The 19,128-nt window shown below is 50.1% G+C and overlaps 1 protein-coding gene across 1 annotated transcript; it reads left to right on the top strand.

The window, feature by feature from the left end:
* The first annotated feature begins 501 nt into the window (after positions 1–501).
* Positions 502–10,888, top strand: LOC102877158 (zinc finger MIZ domain-containing protein 2-like). The gene is given in 18 exon segments (XM_006892167.1): positions 502–542; positions 645–759; positions 1,002–1,204; positions 1,399–1,591; positions 1,868–2,131; positions 2,379–2,558; positions 3,236–3,331; positions 3,683–3,851; positions 5,230–5,374; positions 5,574–5,784; positions 6,493–6,598; positions 6,726–6,883; positions 7,462–7,529; positions 7,753–7,821; positions 8,049–8,293; positions 8,793–8,962; positions 9,053–9,295; positions 10,781–10,888. Coding segments are annotated over 18 exon segments (2,784 nt in total).
* Positions 10,889–19,128: the final 8,240 nt, after the last annotated feature.

Below are 19,128 nucleotides of genomic sequence, written 5' to 3'. Positions count from 1 at the left end.
AGATTCTGCTGAGCTAGGTTAGGATTTTCCCTTGTTTTGTATGCATATCAAGTGAGCCAGTGGGAAGGCCTTTGTGTGGGAGAAGAGTCAGAATCAGAATAACTATTCTGGGAACACGAGTTGGCAAGGCCTGACCCAGGAAGGGCTAACGCTTGCTTTAGGACTAGGTTTGCCAGGTAAAAGACCAGAAGGATCTCAGGTTCCAGAGCCAAAGGTAACCCTGAGCAGTGCCCTGGGGCCCAGTGTGCTGTGACTCCTGCAGGGAAGGGGCTTTGCCTGGCATTTGCCTTCACCTATACTAAACAGTCTCAGTTCTGGAGTGGCTCCCCCCGAAGAGGCGGGTTGGTAGGTGGCACAGCAGCATTCATGGCTAGTGTTGCATCCCTGGCTAATAGTCCTTCCTTTTAACCTCAACAGCCAGAGCAGCCGGGTCCCAGATAAGCACCATCAAGGGCAGCTACGGCCTACGGCAGGCCAGGCCTTGGGGCTACTCTGTGGCCCATGAACCCCATGAAATCCACCCTCCCCCCTGTAACTCCCAGGTGAGTTCAGGCTCCCAGCTGCACATGGAGAGCAGATTTAGCACCCGGGGGGGGGTGTTCTGTCACTAGAACGTGAGGCCTCACCTGCTTTCCTTCTTGCAGTGATGGTTCATTCACCTATGAGTCTGTGCCTTGGCAGCAAAGTGCCAGCCAGCCCACAGGGTCGCTGTCTGTGGTGACAACTGTGTGGGGAGTTACCAATACGTCCCAGAGTCAGGTAAGCATAGCCTCCAGATGCCTGTGCCTAGGTGCAACCTGTCTCTCAGGGATGGGCTGGGGTGAAGCTGGACTGAGAGGTTTCAGGAGACTGGTTCCCCAGCCTTGGCCTGGTGTAGACCATCCCCTTGCCCCACTTCTCTCCCTGACCCCTTCCTCTCCTGCCCCTTCGCACTACCACTCTGAGCACTTTGGATGGCTCCCATTGGCCCACTACAGCATGAGTGTCTCACTTACTCACAGGTCTTGGGAAGCGCTATGGGCCCTGGAGGGAACCCTTCCAGCAGCTCCGTGATGCCTGGCATGGCAGGCGGCAGCTCTGCGCTCAACTCACCGCAGTTCCTTGGGCAGCAAGCATTTGCAGAGGGTGGCGCCAACAAGGGCTACGTGCAGCCAGGGCTATATGGCCGTGGGGGCTACCCCGGAGGGTCGGGCTTCACCACTGGGTACGTGGGGCTCTCGTCTGGCACATTCGGGGCCTTCTAGGGGCAGTGCTTGCACCTGTTGGGGGCCTGGAAACTCGTGCTGACTTGCTGGCTGCTGTAGGAACAGACAGCAAAGGGGCCTTAGGAAGGATTGAGGCCTTTCACCCTTCCCTTGTACGCTTTGGCAGAGAGCTGGTGGGCCTTTTCTCCTGCAGGTATGCGGGTGGCCCGAGTGGCCCCGGGGCCCTGGGCCTCCCTTCCCATGTAACTCGACCCTCCACCGACTTCACTCAGGCCGCCGCCGCTGCTGCTGTAGCTGCCGCGGCAGCCACCGCCACAGCCACGGCCACAGCCACAGTGGCTGCCCTCCAGGAGAAGCAGACCCAAGAACTAAGCCAGTATGGAGCGGTGAGACACCCCCTGGCCGCTCAGAGAAGGGCCTACCTCAAGCAAGGGATCCCTGGCACCATAGAGCCCAGCTTGAGGGCCATGCCTTCATGATGTCTACAGGGACTGACATGTGAACACAGTGACCTGTGGCCAGTGGGCAGTGTGGTGGATGGGGTAGGCTCGGATTGGGGAGGGTGCAGTTGGGACCTTGCCATGAGACAGTCTGGTGAGAGCATGGCCCCATCCCAGCAGAGGCCCAGGGGTCTGGGACAGTCCTCTCTCTTCTCTTCCTAGATGGGGGCTGGACAGTCTTTTAACAACCAGTTTCTGCAGCACGGTGGTCCCCGAGGGCCCAGTGTGCCCCCCGGCATGAGCCCTCCCAGCATGGGGGGGGTGATGGGCCCCTCCGGCCTCTCCCACCTGGGCTTGAATCAGAGCCGAGCAGTGGGGGTGACAGCCCTGTATGGAGGGCAGCGCCTGCCCCAGCACACACACCCCGGGCCTTCCCAGGCCCAGCCGCTGCCCCGACATGGGGTCAAAAGAGTCTACTCTAGCGAGGTGAGTATGAGGTGGTAGCCAGGGAGGCCCCAGCACCTCCCTCAGTCTGGCAGGGCTTCCCTGTGTGGCAGAGAATGGGCTCTGGAGCAGATTCCCCACTCCCGGTGGCCAGATGCCAGGCCTGATGCTTTTGAGCTTCCAGCACCTGAGCCCTGGTTCAGTGCACACACTGCTGTTCCAAAACCAGCTTACTTTTGATGGACATCTATTCTCTTCCCCTACCACCTGTCTGCTTGTCTTTTCTTAGGTATATCCAGGGCAGCAGTATCTGCAAGGAGGACAGTATGCACCCAGCACTGCCCAGTTTGCTCCCAGCCCTGGGCAGCACCCTACACCGTCTCCCTCTTATCCTGGGCACAGGATGCCCTTGCAGCAGGCCATGGGGCAGTACTTATCTGGCCCTGGTCCCACGGCACTGCACTACAAGGTAGGGTCCCACAGCTAGGACACAGGGGTGACTGAAAGCATCCCCAGCCAGCTGAGGGGGTGGCATGTACACATTCGAGCAGGAAACAGCTAGGAACTGTCAAGTGGTCCTGACACGGGGACTGGGCACCTCTCAGGGTGGGCTTGGGTTGGAGCCGAATGACCTTGATGGTATGGAAACTGGGGGGGTGGGCAGGCAGCCAGGCGTGCTCCAGGTAACAGACCTCTTTGTGTGGCTGATGAGTAACAGCACCTCTGTCAGGCCTCTTTCAGGGCCCTGAGGTTAGCCCTCATGTCTGTGTAATACTAGGTCATTGCATTGCCCCATCAGCAGGTCCTAGTGCCCCCCACACTATTGTTTCTGGGTGCCAGAAGCCTCAGCCCTGGGAAGAAAGTGCCCACTTGTATCTTTTTAACTCCTTTGTCACTTTCTTTTCACCCTAGGAGCTCCTCTGTTATTTGGGTTGTTTGGTTCTTTTTTCAAAATAATGTACTTAGTTGTTATTATTATAATTATCATTATGGAATGATGAACTCTTCTTATGGAATATAATTTAATGAGAAATGTAAAGATTAGGGTTCCTTTGAAGGTAGACCATACCTAGGTCAGAGTCATTGTGGCTAAGGGGGAGGAGGTGGCCATCAGTTGTAGTCTGCATGCTCCACTCTCTCTGGCAGTCCACAGACCAGTTCAATGGACAGAACACCGGCTTCAATGGGGGGAGCTACAGCTACAGCCAGGCAAGCTGGATGAGCGGTTAATGGGGGTCTGGTGTAGGGATGGGGGGCTCAGGGTCATGTGCGGAGCCAGAGTGGAGTGGGGGGCACAGGGGTGGATACTGAGCCTAAGCAGGGTGGGAGCGGGGATGCAGGGGCAAGTGATGAACTTGAGTGGTGTTTGGGAAGACAAAAGGATGGGTAATGAGCCCAAGAAGGCATAGGGAGAAGGGGTGAAAGGAGATAAGTGGGGGTGGAGGAAGAGCAGGGATGTGTGCGGGGGGTGCCCCAGGCCCTCTGCAACTCAGTTGGCTTTTGATGCAGCATGGATACAGCCAGATATATCTATCTATGCTGACTGCTTCCAGCTCTCCTTCTCCACTGATTGGTTTTGCTCATTGCTTGCAGCCTACAAGGTCCATAACTGGCTATCCCAGCTCCCCATTGCCGGGGAACCCCACACCTCCCATTACCCCCAGCAGCACTGTCCCCTACATGTCTCCAAGCCAGGATGTTAAGTCTCCCTACCTGCCTGACCTCAAGCCTAATGTGAGCTCCTTACACTCTTCCCCTTCTGGTGAGTGACTTCTAAAAGCAATAGTGATGGGCAGAGAATTAGGATTGGTGGGAGGAGAGGTGGAAGAGGAAGTCCTGGAGGGGTCCTAGGAGGGATGAGGAAGAAGTTGTGGAGGCATCCTAGGAGCGATGGCTAGGAAGTCCTGGAGGGGTCCTAGGACGTATGGAGGAAGTCATATAGGTGTCTTAGGAGGGGTAGTGGAGGAAATTCTGCAGATGCCTTGGGAGGTATGTATGAGGAAGTTTTTTAGGGAGATTACCCTACCCAAAGCCCCTTAACAGCCTTTGTTGTTAGGTGCCGTTGAGTTTATTTAGTTTAACTCAAAGGGACCCTGTGAACAACAGTTCTGAATCCTGTCCTATCCTGTCCTCATCTTCTCTGACATACTTGAGCCCACTGCCATTGACTATGCTGTTGAGAGCCTTTCTCTCCTTGCCAGTCCTCCACTGATGTTCCATGCAAGGAATATCCTCTACTAGCAACATGCCCAAAGTATAGGAGATGAAGCTTGAACATCCTTCATTCTTTTTTTTTTTTTTTTTATTGGCACAGGATAGGGCTGTTATACATAGGGTCGCTATGAGTCGCAAACAACTCGACAGCACATAACAACAACTGTCAAATCAGATCTGACTTGTACAGGAGGAGGCTTCCCCTCCTCTAGCAGAGCATCTGGTGGATTTAAACCATGCACCTCTGGGATTGCAGTGCAGCTTCTTGACAACATCCTTCCTTCTAAGCAGCCCTTTCCCTACATTAGATGTTGATTCGTGATCCTCTTAGCAAATGTATCTGAGGGTGTTGGTCTTCACTCAAGACAGATAATCCATCCACATGCACACAGAATGTTTGTGTGCTAGGGGCTGTGAATCCCTGGGGGCCATCCTGGTTAACTATTTGCTGAATAACCTTGACAGCAGCAGTTGGTTCCTGAAACCATGATGGAATGATCAGGTGGTGAGCAGAGGTTGCTAGCCCTTCTGGATCTACTTATCTCTAGGTCAGCACCAGAAATGGCCTCTATTTTGGGGTTGAGGCCTGTTCTCCATTGGGAACACTCAAACTAGGCCACTGAGAGTGGACCGAACATGGAGCTGCAGGGGCTCTGTTACAGTTGGAAATGACTGTTGGACTAGATTGAAACCCATGGGCTGGCTTGCTGCTTCCAAGCAGCACCTGGCATGGTGAGCCTGGACACTGCCAGTATAGTCTCCGCATCCCAGGGTGGCCCCAAACCCACGTTTGTTTGAGGGGTGGCCTTGATTCATGCCACTGCTGAGGGTTCAGTGGGCCGAGCCAGGGTCCCAGTGCTCACTGCTCTGCTTATGGATGCCCATGATTCCTTGACTCACAGCCAGCTGGGGCTCTCTGCCTTCAGGAAATGGTCCCTGTGATGAGCTGCGATTGACCTTCCCAGTACGAGACGGGGTGGTCCTGGAGCCCTTTCGTCTGCAGCACAACCTGGCTGTAAGCAACCATGTCTTCCAGCTGCGTGACTCCGTCTGTAAAACCCTGATGCTGAGGTGAGGTGCCTCCCACCATCCCCGTGGACACAGTCTGCCCTTTCCGTGGTACACAGCCTCTATGTCCATTCTCCCCATAGTATACAGCCTCTCTGTCCATCTTCCCCATACTATATGCCTGTATACCCACCACCTCCTGTTTCCCCTGCCTTTTTCCTGTTTGCAGCTCCTCATTCCTCTCTTATCTCCTCTCACATAGGCCTGACCTTGAGCTACAGTTCAAGTGCTACCACCACGAGGACCGGCAGATGAATACCAACTGGCCTGCCTCTGTGCAGGTCAGCGTCAATGCCACGCCACTCAATATTGAGCGTGGAGACAACAAGACTTCCCATAAGCCCCTCTACCTGAAGCATGTCTGCCAGCCAGGCCGAAATACCATCCAGATCACCGTCACGGCCTGCTGCTGTGTGAGTGTGCACCAGGCTTCGAGGCTCCATTGGGGGAGCATGGGCCAGACCTCAGGGCTTGGTGGGATGGAAGTGAGGGCCCAGACCTCAAGGTTCACTGCTGTATGAGTATCAGCCTAGACTTTGGGGGCTCACTGTGGTGGGCATGACCATAAGAGGATAGGACACTGAGCACTGTGCATTCCACCATTCTGATTTTTCTTGCTGACCCTTTTTAAAAGAGGCAGAGGATTAAATATAGCACAGATACTTTCCAGTTAGAGTAACTCAGCCTGCAGTTCAAGTCAGTTATATGACGGACCTGGTGGGGCCTTGCATCTTTGAGTCCTGGGTCACCCAAGGTTCTCAGCCCTTATTTGGGAGGACTACCCAAATTTCACAAGCTCTGGGTTTGCAGCCAGCATCAGCATCAGAGAGATAAAAACTGGCTGCTGAGAGCTGCTGCCACCAGGGAAGGCTATGAGGTTTTAGCTTCAGTGGTGTTGAGTGGACCTTGGGCATTCCCACCTGGCCACAGTGGGCTGTACAGAAAGCTGTTGGGCAGTTGAGAATCCTTTTAGCCTCCAGCTGGATGGAGAAGTGAGACTGAGGAACTGGCTGAGCAAACACAAGGATGTGCTTTTGCATCATTACTTAGTCTCCTGGGGTAATCTAGACTTGGGAGGGCCAGTGCCTGCATGCACCTGACTGTCTCCATCCCTCCCTCAGTCCCACCTGTTCGTGCTGCAGCTGGTGCACCGCCCATCGGTCCGCTCTGTGCTGCAGGGCCTCATCAAGAAGCGCCTCCTACCAGCCGAGCACTGCGTCACTAAGAGTGAGTGCTGAGCTTGCAGCTGCTTCCCAGACAGCTCCTGGGCAGCCTGGGCGCTGGGGGAGAGCAGCAGGTGCTTGCCTACTCAGCTGTCATCACAGGCTCCCTGACACCCTTCTCCCTCTGTCAGTAAAGCGCAACTTTAGCAGTGGCACCATCCCAGGCACCCCAGGGCCCAACGGAGAAGATGGAGTGGAGCAGACAGCCATCAAAGTGTCCCTGAAGTGCCCCATTACCTTCCGCAGGATCCAGCTGCCTGCCCGTGGGCATGACTGTAGGCACATACAGGTGAGTGATTTGTACTCATGCATCAGCCACCCCTCTCTGGGGACGAATGGGGTTCTGAGCTCCTTGTCTTATGTTTTTGTGTGATACCCCTGCCCTGGGAGAGCTGGGTCCACCAAGTGACAAGAAGAGTGGGACAGTTTGGCCTCCTGTTTTAAATTAACCTTTTCACAGGTCACTGTATTCAGAGTTGTAAAGGGTACCCAAAGAAGTTGTTTTTCCACCCTGGATAGTTTATAGGACCAGTCACTCCACCCATCTGTGCCTTAGTTGTTTGTTCACTTTGTCCATGAGGGGCTCCATGCCAGCCTTTTCCTTAACCTATAGAGCAAATGCCCACCACCATGTCACCACCACTATCTCCAGCCTTTATGAAGTTCTTGTGGTGGAAATCTTCACTCCTGATATGCATGTAAGCAAGTAATTAGTTCCTGAGACAGAGCATGTGCCAAGTGGTCCACCCATCATATCCATTCCTTACCCTGGCCCATGTTCTCAGGCTTGGTAGCCTGAGAACATGTTCTCAGAGTGGTAGCCTAAGAGTGGGCCTCCCACAGTGCCCTCACCTGCCTCTCTTACAGTGTTTCGACCTGGAATCGTACCTACAGCTCAACTGTGAGCGGGGCACGTGGAGGTGTCCTGTCTGCAAGTAGGTGTTTCAAAGATGGTACCAGGTGGTGGGAACCTGGGTCTGGACAGGGCTCGACATCATGCAAGGCTGCTGTGGTGATCCTGTCCCAGCACCCTTGTAGGCTCCCCAGGTTGGGGGCTGCAGTGCTCACTGCTTGGTCCTGGATAGTGAGGCTTTACAGTGCCCTCAGGAGGCAAGAGTTATGGGAGCCCTGAGCCTATTTTTTGTGCTTATTTCACAGTAAGACAGCACTGCTGGAGGGCCTGGAGGTTGACCAGTACATGCTGGGGATCCTTATCTACATCCAGAAGTAATTTTCTCCTCTAACCGACTGTGTGTGTCTGGGGCTTCCAGGCTTTACACCATCATTATGGCTGCTTTCCCAGGGAAGGGGCTGGGTTCACGTGGCCAGTGGCTGCATGCATTACCTGCCAGGCATAGACTAGCCCGGCTATGCTGGGCCTTTGGCTGGGGGCGCCTGCCTGGAGCAGGTACAGTGGCCAACAGGGTCCCTGCTGACAGCTGACACCCCACCAGCTCTGACTATGAAGAGATCACCATCGACCCTGCCTGCAGCTGGAAGCCAGTGCCCGTGAAGCCAGACCTGCACCTGAAGGAGGAGCCTGACGGGCCAGCGCTGAAGCGTTGTCGGACTGTGAGCCCTGCCCATGTGCTCATGCCCAGCGTCATGGAGATGATCGCTGCACTGGGCCCCAGTGCTGCCCCTTGTGGGCCCCTGCAGCCTGCCTCAGGCCCTGTGCCCAGTGACTATCCCAGCCAGGGTGAGTGGAACAAGGGTGACCCTGGACCCTAGTGTGGCCCTGTATGGCCTTTGCAATCCAGTGACTATCCAGTGACCCACTCAGCCTTCAGCTGTAGTCTCTATCTGTAAGAATGCAGTCCTGAGTGGAGGGGACTGTGATGTTCAGCCACGTCCTTTCCATGAGTGCTGCCTGCAGGAAACAAAATATAGCAATGAAGGCTGGGCCTCTGGACACAGGCCCCCAGGTCTTGCCTCTGGGCTCTGCTCCACCGGTTGGAGTGATGTACATTGTAGTGACACTTGGGGCTGAACCCCTGTGGCCTTGAAGTGGGTGCGTACAAAGACTGGCTAGGATTCCTTGGGAGCTCTCCACTTCCCTGTTCCTAGTAGTGTTAGTGGGGCAGCTGCCTCCTGCCCTGGCTGCATTCTCTTCCTGCTCTGCTAGCCAAGTCCCTCCAAAGTTAAGGGAACACCTGACTGCTAGGCCCTCAGATGGAGCCTTGACTGTCTTCTTACAGGTTCCAGCTTCCTGGGACCTGGGAGTTTTCCTGACTCCTTCCCACCCACCACACCAAGCAGCACCCCAACTCTTCCTGAGTTCACCCCAGGACCACAGCCCATCTCCTACCAGTCTGACATTCCCAGCCTCCTGACTCCAGAGAAGTCTGCCTCCTGCCTCCCAGGCCAGGTCAGTGCTCCAGGCCCAGCTGAGAAAAGGAGTAGGTGCTATCCCGAGGAGTCTTGGGCAGATCTCTTAAGTATTTCTCTTCTTTCTCAGATGGCTTCAACAGGCCACCTGGACCTGGCACACAGCTCTGGGCCACAGGGGCTGCACAATCCCAACCTTGGGGCACCCCCCCGGCCACAGCTGCACCCTCAGAACCCTCCCCCCCCATCTCGGCCACCTTTGGGCCAGGCAAGCACAGGGCCTGGAAATGAGCTGGCCTTTAACCCCAGCACCAGTGTGTTGGGGCCCACCAGCATGTCTGCAGCCGGAGAAGGCCCAGAGCCAGCTCTGGATGTGAGTACTGGACTTCCTTTGTCCTCTCCACTGAGGGTGCACAGGAATGGTGGCAATGAGCTGGGAGAGCCAGGGCAGGGAGGGCATCCTCCACTTCAAGCGCTTGAGGCCACTTAGCTCTCTGAAGGAGGCAGAGATGGACACTGCATGGTCAGCAGGAAGCCAGTTAGATGGCTGTGCACTTGTAGCCTATGCCCTGGCTGGGGTGGTGGGTGCTGTGAAGACTTGTCTATAAATTTCTCACTTCAAGGACTAGGCACAGCACCAGCCACATAGGCATGTGACTATTGTTTGTCAGGGATTTCTAGGAGAGTGAACGCTTTCTTCAAACAGATGTGAAGGGAGCTCTGGTGGCCTAATGGCAAGAAACTGTGCTGCAATCTGAAAAGCACATGGTTCTTATCCACCAGATACTCTGCTGGAGGAGGGGAAATTTCCTCCTGTGCCATTCAGATCCAGTTTGACAATACACAACAACAACAACAAACAGATGTGAGAATTTTAATTACACAGAGGTGGTGTACAGTGTGTTCAACTCCATGTTCAGAATGATAAACTTATTGAATTATCCCATGGCCATGACAAAAGTTCAGTGAAGCCTAACAAGCCTCCGGCAGCCAGTGGGCTATATCCTTGCTCTTCCATGCTGTGTGCAGAGCAGTGGGTTCAGTGTCCTCACTCCTCCATGTTGTGTGCAAAGTAGTGGCCTCAGCATCTGCATTCTTTTATGCTGTGCACAGCAGTGGGTTCAGCGTCCTCTCTCTTCCATGCTGTGTGCAGAGCAGTAGGCTCAGACAGTGTCCTCACTCCTCCACTCTGTGTAGAGCAGTGGGCTCAGACAGCATCCTCACTCCTCCACACTGCACAGCAGTGGGTTCATCATCCTCACTCCTCCATGCTGTATGCACAGCAAGGGGTGAAGACAATGTCCTCACTCATCCATTCTTTGTGGAGCAGTAGGCTCAGACAGCATCCTTGCTTCTCCATGCTGTGTGCACAACAGTGGGTTCAGATAGCGTCCTCACTCCTCCATGCTGTGTGCACAACAGTGGGCTCACCTTCCTCACTACTCCATGCTGTGTGCATAGCAGTGGGTTCAGACAGTGTCCTCACTCCTCGATGCTGTGTGTGCAGCAGTGGGCTCTCTCCTCCATGCTTATGTACACAGCAGTGGGTTCAGACCATGTCCTCACTCCTCCACACTGAGTGGCAGAGCTTTGCTTCCCTTGGTGGGCCTCTGTTAGTGGTATTTTTACCTTCACTTTCTTGTCAGTTATCAGAGGCTCCTGGTGTCTGCACGTCCTCTCCAAGTGTATGTCTGCCGAGGAGGGTGTGCCTTGAGCCAGACTTCTTTCTGGCATGGAGAATATTTGCTATGTTGCACATGGCATGAGGTGCTGAGGGACTAGGAAGGTGGGTGGAAGTGATCCCTGTGGGTGCAGGGTTTGCTGGCAAAGGTATTCATGTTGTCTTTTCTGTTCCCAGCTGCTCCCAGAACTGACCAATCCTGATGAGCTGCTGTCGTACCTGGGCCCACCCGGTCTGCCCACAAACAGCAATGATGACCTCCTGTCTCTCTTTGAGAATAATTGACCCATGTAGCCCCATGCAGATGAGTGAGTTGCCTTCCAACCAGCTTCACCCCTCAGACACACAGCTGTGTGACTGACCAAGAAACTGGTCCTGTGGACAGTCAGCACCTGCCAGCAGGGCAGCTGGGCCCTCCCTCCCCTCCATCAAGTCACATACTCAAAAATGGTTTTGTTGCGGCTCCTGGCATATCTCCTTCCACATCTACCTGCTCCTACCTGCTCCTGCCTGCCCTGTGTTGTTCCAGCACTGCCCTGTATTTGTGACTGCCCTTGCCTGGCAGAGCCTGTCTCCCCTAGGCCTGCTCTGAGGCCTCTGGAAGCCCAGGGAAGATGAGAAACCGTAAGACTTACCTGGAGCCATGCACACTGGCCTTCAGGGCTCAGCTCCCTGCATCCACACTGGTTCCAACCCTACTACCCCACCTTGTGCTTCAGGCAAGTGGCTGAAGGGAGAATGGAACCCATTACAAAGCACAACAATAGAAAAATGAAAAGCTGGCTAAAGAAAGGAATAGCCCCCTGAAAGCCCTTTGTTGTGCAGACAGCTTTGGGAGAGCTCCAACCCCAGCCATGGGTGGGAGGTGGAGTCTCTGCTCTCCTTCTCAGTCCTCTTTTCCTTGAAGTGAAGAATTAGTACAGTCCTGTTTTTTAAACTCCCTTTTCTGAACCTGCCCTGTGGGCTAGAACCCAGGGTGAGGAGGGAGAAGCCATTGCATCTTACTGACTTGGGGCCCATGAACCTGTGTGTGGGCCAGGCGCCATTGTGTCTCTCTGTCTGGACCTCTATTAAAGGCCTCCCTTGTTTGGGCCTTAGTCTCTCTGTTCCTTGCAGGGTTGTACCTTTGGCCCCAGCAGAGGGACTCTGGAGTGTCTCAGGAGCTGCTTACCTCTGACATCACAGCCCAGATCCAGCTGTTTCCACCCGCGTGGTAGATTGCCTTTTTCCTGGAATTTTCCAAGCTAGCTCTGCTGGGGAGTTTTCTTCATAATGTGCTGAGCCAGGGAACAGGAAGAATGCTTTCCCTGGGTCTGTGGGCAGCCATCTGCCTGCTTGGCCCACTCTGCCAGCTCACAGAGCCTTATGGTCTCTGCACCTGCTGCCCAAAGCCTTCGGCAGTAGGCAGGACATGTACCAATCTGGAAATCAATACAAGAGGAGATGCCCACCTTTCTCCCAAGGAGCAGTTGGTGAGTTCTGGACTTCACCACCACCTCTCCCTAAATAGGTAGAAGACACATACTAAGAAGGGAAGCACAATATACATGAGTGAGGGATTAGCACAGTGTCACTGAGAAAGGGATGACACAGAAGTGTGCAAGAGCTATGGCCAACAAAAAACTACTACTTAAACAGTCCTGTGTTGTCAGCAATGAGAAACTCTTGATAAATTATGATTCAGTAATTAGGGAACTTAGGTGTCTTAGTGGTAAGGAGCTGCACTGCCAAAACAAAGGTGCACAGATCGAATCCAACAGCTGCTTCATGGGAGAAAGATGAGTAATAATCTGTGTAATTTACTGCCTTTGAAAACCCGTTCTTGGAGGGCCAGCTATGGATCAGTTCCAACTCGACGGTACACAACAGCAAACCTGTAGAAAGTGGATCCTTGTTAAGGGAACGCCATCCTCCTGAGCTGGGGGCAGTGATGGTGGGGCAGAAGGATATGTGCTAGACAGTCTGCCAGTGCCAAGAGAGCAGACCCCAGGCTGGCCGAGTGGGGCAAGGCGGCATTCTGCTCAGGAAGCAGCTCAAGTCTGCTGCTAAATGGAATTGAGTAATCTGGAGACACGGACAAGCAAAACACTGGAAACGAAGAGTAGGTAGATGGCTGAGAGATAACTGTGAGCCACCATGAGTCCCTAAGCAGGCAGAATATGAAGCTAGTCAGAAGGTCATGCACTATAGGAGCTCTGGTGGCCTAGTGGCAAGAAGCTGTGCTGCATTATTGAAGGCAAACAGTTCGAATCCAGCAGATGCTCTGCTGGAGAAGGAGGGGCAATCTGCCAGTCGAATCTGATTTGACAGTACACAGCAAGAAAAGGAGGGGGAAACCAAAACCCAACAAAGCACAGAAGGTCACACACTGAGACTAAGTTCACAAAGCTCAAGTGCAAGCATCCCTGGCCTTCACTGCAGCCCTTCTGGTGCGTATGTGCCTGGTCACTCCCATCACCAGCCCTGTATAACTTGGGCTTACTATAGACAAACCAGCTTTCCCTCAGTACGAACCCTCCCAGCACTGCTGAATCCTCACTCCGAGTGACCTGCAGCAGATTTTCAAGGCTGTAGATCTTTACGAGGGAAAACTTTATGCTGCCTAACCCAGAAATGGTACGCGGGGCAATCTGTGGCACTTAAAACCTCCGGAGCCCGAGTCCACTCAGTCCCTTCTGATTTGATGGCAATGAGTCCAAGTTTATAAAAATCTTAACAGGAACACCTCATACATCTTCCTCAGAGTCTGCTGAGTTCAAACTGCCCAGCATTCACCCCTGTGCTCTATACACAGACATCTCTCACCCTTGCCCCCTAGACTCTGTCCACTGCCTCTGGGTGGCATCCCATCCTGGAATGACAGGTACAGCCTACCCGGCCTTGCTGATTGGTGATCAGTTCGGTTGGCCTCGATCAACGTCTAACAACTGAAGTTGTTCACATGACCAAGGAAGCATTTCATTGACCTTGGGACTGATGAACATTTTTAATTATTGCTCTTAATTTATTCTTGGATTGGAGATTATTTGCTTAATTTGTTTTCTTTAAATTATATCAGTGAGATGCACAGACATTGAATTCAACTGTACTCTTGTGTATCTGAGACCACCAAACATCTGATCATATGTCCTAGCTGCAAGTGTGGTGTTGCCCCATTCTTTCTGGTTCCAAGTCAGAACTTGGGCTCTGGCTTGGCTGGGTCAGATCACCCACAGGAATAGAGCAAGAGCTCGCCAAGGTAGGGTATGACTGCAAAAAGTGGCACTGATGCCATCTCCCGTTCAGTAAAGCCAAAATGTCTACACAGTCCAAAGCTTTTCCTTCCAGGCTCCCTGCTGCCTGTGCCCTGGCCACATAGGCTAACTTCCATATCTGGAGGTGAACATTTCTCCCTGCCTTCAGCATCTAATCTAGACCAGACTGACCCCTTGTTTGCTACCAGCATGTAACCTACACCAGGCCACCTCAGGCATAGCTTCTCAATCCTTGTCAAAACTGATGTGATGATTTCTTCCTACTTTTTCTTTCAGAGGTGTTCAAACCTCTGAAAAGGCTTAGAAAGTGAAGTGGACATCCTGATTAGTTTTTCCAAGTTGGCCATATTTGCCCAGCGCTTTGTCATCACTGCTCCAGCTAGCCAACCATTCATTTTTCAGTATTCTTTATGCGCATATTTCCCCCTAACCTGTACCAGTAAGTTGCAGACATAAATAAGCATTTTAAATATTTCAGGCTTGCATTTTGGAAAAATGATTAATTCCATAACATTAATTATATGGCAATTTCCCAGTTATCCTAAAATGTTTATAACTTTTTCGATCTAGTCAGAGTTTATGTTTCTTGCTTCTATTTTGTCTTTTTAAATTCAGGACAGTTCTTTGTTCATTACATTGATTTTTCTGGATATTTTCTTTTCTCTTTTGTGTTTTCTTCTAAGTTGTCTTAGATTGCTTAGATTTATATTTGTGTTAAACATTTCTCACAGGTAGAACATATATTCTATGCTGACACATACCAGAGCTCAGTCAATATTTGTTAGACAAGTTAACTTGGAGGCCCTGTGACCCTGAGCTTTAGTTTCCATACTCTGAGAGTGTCCCCTGCTAAGGATCTTCACCTTGCAAGACCTGGCATGGAGAATCAGCAAGCATCTGTTGTGGCTTAAGTGATCTTGTTAAGTGCTGTTGAGTCAACTATGACTTCTATCTACCTTTTCTGAGCAGTGAGTAGAAACTGCCCAATCCTGACAATCGCTACTATGAACAAAGTTCACATTCACCCCAAATCTGGAAATGAACACTCTAAAAATGACCTTATTTGGAAATTGTTATGTTGAGTCACCTGCAACTTACAGTGACCCTATGTACAAAAGCTCTGAAGTCTGCCCAGTCCTGAGCCAGTCTCACTGACTGACAGACCTACACCCATTACCCTAATTACTGTATTAACCCTCTTGTCATGGGTCTTCCTCTCCTGTACTGTCCCTCCACCTTTCTGAGTATGATACCCTCCACAGACCTATCCATCCTGGCCACATGCCCAAAGTATGTGAGCTGGAGCTTCAAAATCCTAGCCTCCAAGGAGAAATTTGGTTTCATCCTCTCCAAGACAAACCTATTTGTTTTCTTAGAAGTCCATGATGTGTTCAAGACACTTCTCCAGCACGACATGTCAAAGGCATCAATTCTTCTACTGTCATCCTTAGTTATTATCCAGCTCTCTGATGCATAGCAAGTAATTGTGAAGACTATGAATCTTTGTAAATGTAGTTTCACTCAACGACCAAGTCAATTCTGATTCAGCAATCCTATGTAATTGACCCTAAATCTAGTAATGTGTCATTCTGAGAGGATCCAGAGACACTTAAAAGACAGAAGTTGAGACTGGAGTGATGCTTTACTCTGCAACAGTATCAGTGTTCAGTAAGACACAAAACAATAAATGCTGGCGAGGAGAGATTGGAGCACTCATACACTGCTGGGGCATGTAAAATGGTGCAACCGCTATGGAGAGTAGGTTGATGTTTCCTTGAAAAGTTGAGACTGGAAGTATCATTTGATCCAGCAATTCCACTGCTGGGTACATATTCTAAAGAAATAAGAGCTGAGAGGCAAACATACATGCATACTTTCATTGCAACTTTACAATAGCCAAGAGAAATACCCAAGTGCCAAGCAATGAATGAATAGACATGGTAGATACACACAAATACTATGGAAAAATAATATGAAATACTATGCTAAATCGTCCTAAAGCTAAGCATCAAAACATGCTGACTCTGAGAAGAATGAGAAACCTATACTTGGACCAAGAGACAGTCGTCAGAGCAAGGAAACACTGCATGGTTCAAAAAATGAGAAGGGCGTACGCCAGGGATGTTTCCTATCTCCATACCTTTTCAACCTGTATGCAGATTATCTGGGAGGCTGGGCTCTATGAGGAGAAATGTGGGGTCAAGATTGGTGGAAGATCTATCAACAATCTGCATTATACAGATGACACAACCCTGCTTGCTGAAACTGAGGAGGACCTGAAGCACCTGCTGCCGAGGGTCAAGGACTGCAGCCTCCAATATGAATTGAGGCTCAGTGTCAAGAAGATATTCTCACCACTGGACCAATTGGCAGCATCAGGATGAATGGTGAAGAGATTGAGATTGTTCACAGCTTTAGTTTGCTTGGCTCCACAGTCAACATTCTTGGCACCAGTAGCCAGGAAATTAAAAGATATATTGCCATGGGAAGGTCTGCTATTAGGGATCTCTCCAAAGTGCTGAAGAGCAACGGTGTCTCTCTGGAGACTAAGGTGCATCTGAAACAGGCCATGGTCTTTGCTATCACTTGTTATACATCAGAGAGTTGGACAGTGACTAAGGAGGATAGAAGGAGAATTGATGCCTTTGAGCTTTGGTGTTGGAGAAGAGTATTGAGGGTACCATGGACTGCTAGGAAAACAAATCTTCATCCTGGAAAGGGTTAAACCGGACAGCTCCTTGGAGGCAAGGATTCTGAGGCTCCGTCTAACATACTTTGGACATGTTGTAAGGAGGGGCTGGTCCTTGGAGAGGGACATCATGCTTGGTAGGGTAGAGGGACAGTGTAGGAGGGGAAGGCCCTCTATGAGGTGGATTGATTCAGTGACTGGGGTAATCAGGATGGGTGTTTCAGAGATAGTGTGATTGGCACAGGACAGAGGAGTGTTTAGGGCTGTTGTACATAGGGTTGCTGCAAGTCGCAAGCAACTCGATGGCACATCACAACAGAAGGGACCTGTGGTGGCCTAGGGCCAAGAAGCTGTGCCCCGATCCCAAAGGTGCATGGCTCGAATCCACCAGATACCCTACTGGAGAAGGAGGAGCAATCTCCTGTACCAGTCAGATGAGAGAGAGAACACGCTAAAAGACTAACAGATATGACAACTATGGTTGAGCCCTCCAATTTGGAAATGTATAGGAAGAGGAACAGTTGTAAGCAGAAATGAGTGGAATGTGAGAAGCATGAATGCAGGAAAACTAGGCATCATTAAAGAAATGTGATATGTAAATATTAACAGGTATTGGCAAAATGAGATGGATTGCCAAGAGACATTTTGAATCATCATATGATCTACTGCACTGGAGATTAAAAGGGGGGGGGAGTCTCTTTCATAGTCAACACACGCATACAAGGAAGTCAGTGAGTACCACTATCAGATACATGCATCAACAACCAGAGCCAAAGAGGAGGAAATAGATTATTTCTACCAACTTTTGCAGTCAGAAATTGAACATGCAACCAAGATGCATTAATAATAATGGGTGACTGGAATGCAAAAGTTGGAGCCAGGAAGAAGGCTCAGTAGTTTGAAAACATGGACTTGGTGACAGAAATGAGGCTGGGGATAGAATGATAGAATTCTGCACAATGGTTTAGTCATTGTAAATATATTTTATAAGAAACATAAATACAGGCTAATACATCTGGATTTTCTGCTGACAGCATATGCAAGAATCAGATCAATTATATCTGTGGATGGAATCATTGGAGAAGTTACATAACAGCATTGAAAACTGGGGCAGGTGCTGGTTGTGGAACAGACCATCAGCTAATGCGCACGTTCAAATTAAAGCTAAAGCTCTTTGTTTGGAGAGGATAAAACCAAGTTTCTCCTTGGAGGCTAGGATTTTGAAGCTTCATCTCACATACTTTGGGCATGTGACCAGGAAGGACCAATCCTTGGAGAAGGACGTCATTCTCGGAAGGGTGGAGGGACAGCACATGATGATGAGACGATGAGGATAGTTCAGGACAGGGCATGGTTCAAACCTTGTTCATAGGGTCTTTATGAGTTGTACTTGACAGAACCTTACAACCACCAATGTTTATAGTCTGAAATGGATGGAACATGTAATCAATATGTGTTAATAATAGTGACTGAAATGTAAAAGTTGGAAACATTTTTTTAACTGAGATGCAGCTCTTATTCTGGACTCTTGTAATATAAATACCTAATCATATATTCCTTTTAAACAGTTCTCTCCCTCATTTGTTTCAATGCTGTGTACATTATTTATCCCCTTTTTTCTTAGTTTCCCCCCAACCCCGATGTCAGTCCTGTTTTATAACAGTGGCACTATGCAGTATTTGTTGTTTTTGGTTGGTTTGGTTATTTTTTTACAATCAATGATTTATTTATTGCAAATACATTTTACAAGAAACATAAATGCAGGTTATACACATGGATTTCACCTGATGGTATGCATAGGAATCCGATTGATTACATCTGTGTAAAAAAAGCTGGAAAAGCACATCTATGAATATTTTTTCCATCCTCATTTTTTATTATTAAATTTTATTAATTTTAATGAACATTTACAGAGATTTTGGGTTTTCATTCATTCATTGTTGCAATATTTTCTCTACCCTCCTCCCCAGTTCATTCTTCTTCCCCCCTCCCCTTGAAAGTCTTTTAATTGTCCAGTTGCCACAGTGCTTGTCAAAGCCAAGTCTGATTAATCTCCTTTGTCAGTGTGTCCTTTGCCATTCCCTATCTATCACTCATCCCTGAGAGAGACTTCACCCTGATTCATAAGGAAAAGGGGATAGCGTATTCTCTTAGCTACTTCCTGCTGAAAAGGGTCACTGTAGGTTTCAGGGGGAAGATCTTCTCTCACTACTCTAAAGAGCCCCTTTGGCAATAGGAAACACATAGACTATTATGGAGATTGATTTTGGAATTTAAATGCACTGTTATCAATTGTGCTTAGCTGTACATGTTCGTATCCTTGAAGATGTATCATGGAAGTGTTGCAGTCTAAAAGACACAAATTTAAACTAACAAGTTAAAAGTACATGAGTCAAAAAATTTAAAAAGTAATAAAGGTGACCCAACAGAGTGTGGGAACTACAGAACAATCTCACTGATTTCACATGCAAGCAAGATTTTACCGAAGATTATCCAAAAACGACTGGAACAGCACATCAACAGAGAACTACCAGAAGTCCAGGCTGGGTTTAGAAGGGGTCGTGGTACTAGAGATATTGTAG

This window comes from Elephantulus edwardii, unplaced genomic scaffold (genome assembly GCF_000299155.1).
Source record: "Elephantulus edwardii isolate Elephantulus edwardi_28Jun2011 unplaced genomic scaffold, EleEdw1.0 scaffold00111, whole genome shotgun sequence".
NCBI lineage: Eukaryota > Metazoa > Chordata > Mammalia > Macroscelidea > Macroscelididae > Elephantulus > Elephantulus edwardii.
This window is presented reverse-complemented; position numbering and strand designations above follow the sequence as displayed.